This window comes from Formica exsecta, unplaced genomic scaffold, assembly GCF_003651465.1.
Source record: "Formica exsecta isolate Colony F162 unplaced genomic scaffold, ASM365146v1 scaffold194, whole genome shotgun sequence".
Classification (NCBI taxonomy): domain Eukaryota; kingdom Metazoa; phylum Arthropoda; class Insecta; order Hymenoptera; family Formicidae; genus Formica; species Formica exsecta.
The window spans coordinates 123,998-130,773 of NW_021849240.1; the positions used below are offsets into that span (position 1 = coordinate 123,998).

At 39.0% G+C, this 6,776-nt stretch overlaps 1 protein-coding gene across 4 annotated transcripts; it reads left to right on the forward strand.

Moving 5' to 3' along the window:
• Window positions 1-1,021: 1,021 nt before the first annotated feature.
• On the forward strand, window positions 1,022-6,071 carry LOC115234104. 4 transcript variants are annotated; one of them, XM_029804857.1, is made up of 3 exons: window positions 1,022-2,396; window positions 3,011-3,105; window positions 4,738-4,806. In XM_029804857.1, the coding sequence occupies exons 1-2, from the start codon at window positions 1,442-1,444 to the stop codon at window positions 3,103-3,105; spliced, it is 1,050 nt and encodes a 349-aa protein (XP_029660717.1). In that variant the 5' UTR covers window positions 1,022-1,441; the 3' UTR covers window positions 4,738-4,806. The 4 variants fall into 4 exon arrangements, with proteins under 4 accessions (XP_029660717.1, XP_029660716.1, XP_029660715.1 ...); XM_029804856.1 differs by having other exon boundaries at window positions 3,011-3,101; XM_029804855.1 differs by lacking the exon at window positions 3,011-3,105 and having other exon boundaries at window positions 4,738-6,071.
• The last annotated feature ends 705 nt before the right edge of the window (window positions 6,072-6,776 follow it).

Consider the following 6,776-nt stretch of genomic DNA (forward strand, 5'->3'; position numbering starts at 1 on the left):
ATAAATATATATATACACGGTGTAAAAAAAATAAACATATATATATATATATGTATGTATGGATGTATATATTTATATGTATATATTAAAATTTTTAAATGTAAAGATTCAAGTTATATACATATATGTGTATTTTTGGCTGAAATATTTCACAAGTGCATATTCACACTTTTCGATAACTTTATCTGAACTCTTTACTAAATGGTACACAGTTTTGTAGCCTCGTTTCTTGTATATCTACTCACTTATTAGAAATCATTGTGAAAAGTGACATTAATTTTCAAACAAGACATTAGCTTTTTCTTTTTTCCTCCTTTACATTTTTTTTTATTTCATTATCCTTAGGTAATTCAATAACAAAAATAATTTTTCTTTTAAATAAATAAAAGCAATTTTTGATAAGAAATCTCGTGCCTCTACTTTCCTCCATGATTTGGCGTAAACATCTTATAGAAAATGTAATGCTGGATTTATCCAGAAAAGCGTTATATAAGCATGTGCCTAAAACAAGAGTTTCAAGACTGATAAATTTTCAAAATAACGAAAAAATTGTTTACATTTCTAAATTTTAAGACATATCGGTATTATTTAGTAATCAACAACTTTTGTGTAAATTTTTTGGAAATAATTAATATTTCAATCAAGATTCTCCATTCGAGATTCCCGCAATCGCGCATTCATAGTCTTCAGCATCGTTTCATCGCCATCGCAGAGAAGTCTTTCGTTTCTCTTCGTTACTCTTCCCTCCTCCTCCCCCCGCCACCTGGTCTATTTACATACATACATATACACATACAGACACACAGACACACACACACACACACACACACACACACATAATATGTATATATTTTCAATCTTCATATTTCCCCTCTTTCCACGGGTGGGGACAAAGTGATAATCGGGACCAGTCACACTCGTCGTCGGAGGCGGGGTTCCTCCGGCGCGAGAAATCGTACCGGGAGCCGGGAGCCGGGAGCCGGGAGCCGGGAGCTTTCTTCGTCAAACTCAGACGAGTAGTAACATTCGGAGAGGAGAGAGAACGACGACGCAGCCGCCGACAACGATTGCGACATAAACGGAGTTTCGCGACATTTGATTGCGTGGATCACTTTTAGGCTCGCCTTTTTTCGCGTCGGCTCTCGCTGATAAAAAAATCGCTTGTAAAAAGTTTCAAACTCCGTGTCGCGCTGTGTAATTTGAGAAAAGTGATCCATCGGTTAGTTTGCAGTGAAATGTGAGTTAGTACGTAAACATGATTCGCGTGCTGGCATAGCGGTGGATAGGTGGATAGGTGGATGGTGCTGTTAATCGAGGAAGCCTGGTACCGCGTATCCGGCGACGTGTCGGATAATAGAAAAACGTCGTCGTCTTACCCGCGTCGTGTCGAGTCGTCGTTTCTCGATGTGCTGAGGCAGCGTGGAGGTCGAGCAGCGGGAGGATGCGAGGAGCCGCAGCTGCACCGCAACCGGCGCCGGCGCCGACGCCGATGCCGATACTACAGCAGGCGTCCCAGTGCATACCGATCCAGACCAATTATTACATGCTCCGTAACGGTGGCAATGACAACGCCAGCATCGCGGCGCACGGCAGCGACGGCTGCAATTCGGCCAGTAACTCGCCGGTGGCATGTTACGAGAGTTTCACGCCGTCCGCGACGCATCTGATGGACCTCAGCGGCCCAGCGCCGGAGCAACATCGTAACCTTTTGCCGTCCAATTATCATCATCAAGTCCCGGCCGGCTACAGTCTTTCGCACATTGTCTATAAAAATCCGGAAGACTCGAGGTACCATCATCACCATGACGTGTATTCGCCCGGCGGCTGTGGCGCCGAGGAAATGGTCGCTCCCGGCTCCGTCCAGTCGATCCAGGGCCAGTCCTACCATCCCGTGGATGGAGTACCTGTGATGGAATACAAGGCGGAAATCGAGTTCAAGCCCGAGATGGATATGGTCGATCATGTCCAGAGGTACTGCAAGCAGACCCCGGAACTCGGTCACGTGACGGAGCCGTCGTCGTCGTCGACGAGAAACTACGGTGTCGCGGACGGCAGGCCGGCTGTCAGGAAGAAGAGGAAGCTCAGCGGCACCAGCAACAACGAGTCTGAGGGCGAGACTATGACGGCAACCTCCTCGACAAGGACCAAGATACGTCGCAAGAACGGCCAGAGCGACGAGGAGACTCAGAATCAAAGAGCAATGGCGAATGTCCGTGAACGTCAGAGAACGCAGAGCCTCAACGAGGCATTCGCCGCGCTCAGGAGGATCATACCTACTCTTCCAAGCGACAAGCTCAGCAAGATTCAAACTCTCAAGCTGGCCGCTAGATACATCGACTTCCTGTTCCATGTGCTCAGGTATAGCGCCGATAACAGCGAGAGCACTGAAAATATAGGTAATTAAATATAGGTAATTTCGAGATTAGTATATTAGTGTATCTCGACGAGTGTAATGTTTATGTTATGATATACGAGGTCACATATATCTATAAGAATGCGTGCTCGATGTGTGTACCTCAGGGAATAAATCTACACACTGAAGATAAAATGTTATATAAACATGGGTCGTATAGCTAAAGCTCTAAAGCTCCGAAACATGACTTATAAACATGATTTCATCTAATGTTTACAAATAATTTCGCTATTTCTGAAGCAACCTCACGTCTGGCCAGTATAAGCTTTCCAAATATGCTTGGTCCTTAATAATTCGGAAAATATGTATACACGATCTATGTTAATGCAACATTCTTTACAGTCGAACTTTCGTATTCCCAACATTTTTCTTCTTCATACCTCCGTATTCTTCGCCCATTCCATTCTCGCTTCTTTCTCTACTACTTTGTGCGTTTTGTGTATCTTGTGTCGTTGTGTGCGCATGAAATTATATCGAATAGAGATAAGAATCAGATGGAAAAATATAAAAGGCGATTGTTCGGTTTCGATACATTAAGAATACGGAGGCTCGGCTGTACTTATTTTAGTGTGTATAATGTGAGTAACCATCTTGCAGCAAAGGGATACTGCAAGCTTACGGTACCGACTGCACATTATTTGGAGAGACGCTCGAGGATTGTCTCCGTCGGCACCTCTTCCGTAGAGCGGTAGGTACGTGTTTACACCAGCCGGGGGTGACCCATTACAGTGTAGCATAATTAAACAGACTCCCGCCTGCTGATTCTTGTAATTTACACGCTATGGACGAATCTTAGAGGAGCACTTACGTCGTGTAAGTGTTTTCAAAGGAGCTCGCTCTTCATATCGCGCGTTATGTTGCCTGCGCGTTGTGTTTTTATTGTTTTCATAATAGTTATATAATCAATCATAAACAGCTGCGTAGAGAGATTCCAGTTTTTAATATTTAAAATAATAAACGATACACACGATGTACGCGCGACATATATTTTATTATTATATATAGAATGTCCTAAAGTTAAACAATCAAAACTTGATGTACCGGTATATAGAAACAATGTTATGAATAGAAAAACATATTATATAAACATTGGGCCCAAAAATGCTTTATTGGAAAAGTATGAGAGAGAGAGAGAGAGAGAGAGAGAGAGAGAGAGAGAAAGAGATTCATTGTTGAGGCATAACAATGTAAGAATAAATCGATGGTGCATTATAATCTAATCTATTTATATTCTAGCTATGCTTTTTATTCCAGCTCAATTTTTACCTGTGGAAAATTGTGAAAGCAAAATTTTGTATCATATAATAATCAATTCCCAATAAACTCATCAACAAGATTAATTTCAACTAAAGATAGAGACTGAACTAAAGATAGATATGAAATTCGTGAGGTATTAAATTCAATCTCTGCATGATTTCACAAGCTTGTATCGAAAGTGAAAAACGGCATTTTGAAATGAAAAATTAAGCCAACATGTAACATGATAATAAAATATTTTTGGGAATCAATGTCTATATGAAATTCTTTAATAAAATGAAATGAAAAAAAGAATAAATTAACGACTGTTAAAATTCTGTTCGCAATAAGATTCATTGCTAATCCTGTGAAGAGCACAGACCTATAAATCATTGAATTCATTCTTATCTCAGTCAGTCAGAGAATGACATAAGCCATCCGGTACATGCCAAATAGCGCAATGATGCATCTGTAACTCTGACTAACGATATCGAAACACTAATGGCCCGGAGTCGGTGCCGATTGGCCCGTCATGTTCCCGGCTTTTGCGACGAGTTCGCGAGACGGAAATACATACCGTTCGTTTCTTTTATTCGAATCGCTGCGCTGCCTCAGAGCATCTCGTGCGTTACCATGATGCCGCTGCTTCCCTTTTATTTTGAAATTCGTACAGAATTATCGTGTAATATCTCTGCGACTTCTTCTTTTCTAATTTCTTCGCTGGCTCTTCTTCTCAATCTTCGCTCTCGTATCTCTTCGTCGAAATAAAGGTTGAGGCTTCCTGAAAGAATAATATGAAAAATAAATTAAGAAATTCCATAATTCATAAAGATAGTTGGGTAATTGAAACTTTCATCTGTATTCGGTCAGTTTTTAACGATTTTTATATAAAATTATAACAACCTCTAATTTTTTACTCGCCTCAATATATCCTCCTCGGCATTTCAGGTGTGTGGGAACATTCGATACATTAAAATAAATTACTGCGTTATTTTTCTTTTAACAATTTACAGGAAAAAATACTATATATATGATCGTTTATATTATATTAGATGATAATGAAGCGCTGATAAAAATATCTGTTTCAGGAGATAGAGGCGCCAGAAGTGCGATTTTGACCGCGAGGGAAATCGCATCGTCACCCAGTACTTATACGGCGCATGAATTATCCTACGCTTTCAGTGTTTGGCGAATGAGAGGCGACTGGAATTCGAATTTGTAAAATAAGCGGCCCTGTTAGGATAACATATTACATTAAAGTTTAATAAGGTAAGATCGCGAGAGAATTACAAGACATTCGTAAATTTAATGTACGTCGCAAGAATATCTTGTTCATCAAAAGAGTATAATACGCGTACAAGTACGATAATTTTTATATCAAACTAAAGAAATTAGAGATTAGGAAAAAAAAAGGTATGAAATAGATGTTCCTGCGGCTTTGCTATGCACGTAATGTTACTCTCGCCGGTCCTTTCGGAAATCATTATCTTTTATATAAAAATAAATAAATTATTATATATAGGATTGTGATCTCACCCGTACGAAATAATAACACGTATGTTCGCGGCGTTCTCTTCCGGCTCGCTTTGAAATCTAATCGCGGCAGTTAATTCTGTCCCCGTTAATTCGCGGCATCGCCCGGCCGCTCGCTCTCGCTCGCAATAATGTAAGCCAATAATTTACGTCTTCTCATCGGACTATTAACGGCGCGACAACTCCTCGTGTACTGCATCGCATCGCTGCAAAGCGTGCTTATTAACCGACGCTGCGTCACGCACCTGCATCAATCAACGAAATTATCTCTTCGCGAGAACGACAACGATCGTGGCATGACGGATCTTTGTCCCTGCTCGCGTGGATTTAAATTGGAGTGAAAACAACTGGTGTTGTTACGCAAATAAATGAAAATGTTTTCTGAAAATTTCCTCAAGACTTTCGACAAAGAGTGTAAGCTTTCTAATTATTCCTCATATCGCGGGGTATATCTCGAACAATAAAATACGACGGGTAATCGATTATTGCTGGGAGATTCCCTCACTCGCATTTATATTCTTCGTTTTGGCTACCTCTCGAAAGCACGTCTTGCAGCCCGTTAACGCCAAATTTACGAGCGTTTACCCGGTCTGTCCAAACAATCTTTTTACATAGTTGATTTATTGAATCTTATAAGCTTCACTAAACTTGCCTTCCAAGCATTCACCGCAAACTTGAGTCGATAAACTGCAAATTTCATAACTCTTAACGTAGCAAATATTTTATATATGTATATATATATATATATATATATCTGCACATAAAGAACATTTAAAGATTATAATATCAAATTTAAATTATATTTAAATTATTGCATAATAATCGTGGGAATAATCCGGGGGAAATGCAAATGTACTTTGCAAGTGAATTTTAATTTTGCATATACAAAAGATAAATCTGTTGTTAATATTGTTAATCGTAGAGAGAGAGAGAGACACACGTTAATATTTGCATTTACTAATAAACACCTACGAAAATTGCTTGTATGTGTATAAACTTAATAGAAAATATAAAAACACGTAAATGTAAAATAAATTACAAATTAGAATATATCAATCTCATAATCATTATTTATATCAGCCTATATTAATTGGATAAAATATAAGGTACAGAATCATTATTAGTTTAAAAGGAGCGGTCTTTTTTAGTCGAGTGAAAAGTAATTTACACTAATAGCTATGAGTATATACCGCATCAAAAGACATAGAGATTTTTCTTACATTATAAAAATTCGCGAGCAATCGTCGATGCATTCTTGATGATTAAATTCTCACAAACGTTTTGTATAGATATTTACAGGATGAATATTTTGTTAAAGCAGCAACAGATGGATCTCTTTGCTAATAAATTATTTTTAGTAATACCGGCAATTATATCATTTTTCGGATCGTCCTTGAATTGTCGTTGCTCGGCTTGTTGTCTATAGGCCTCCGCAAAGCAAAGCAGCTATCATGATCATTCTCGACATCTTTCTTTTGCCATTAATTCACCGCCATTATGAATGTATAGGATATAAAAAAAAAAAAAAAAAAAATCGGCCCTCTGAACACGAATTACATAAATGATCGAAGATCCAATATTTTAGTTCTATATA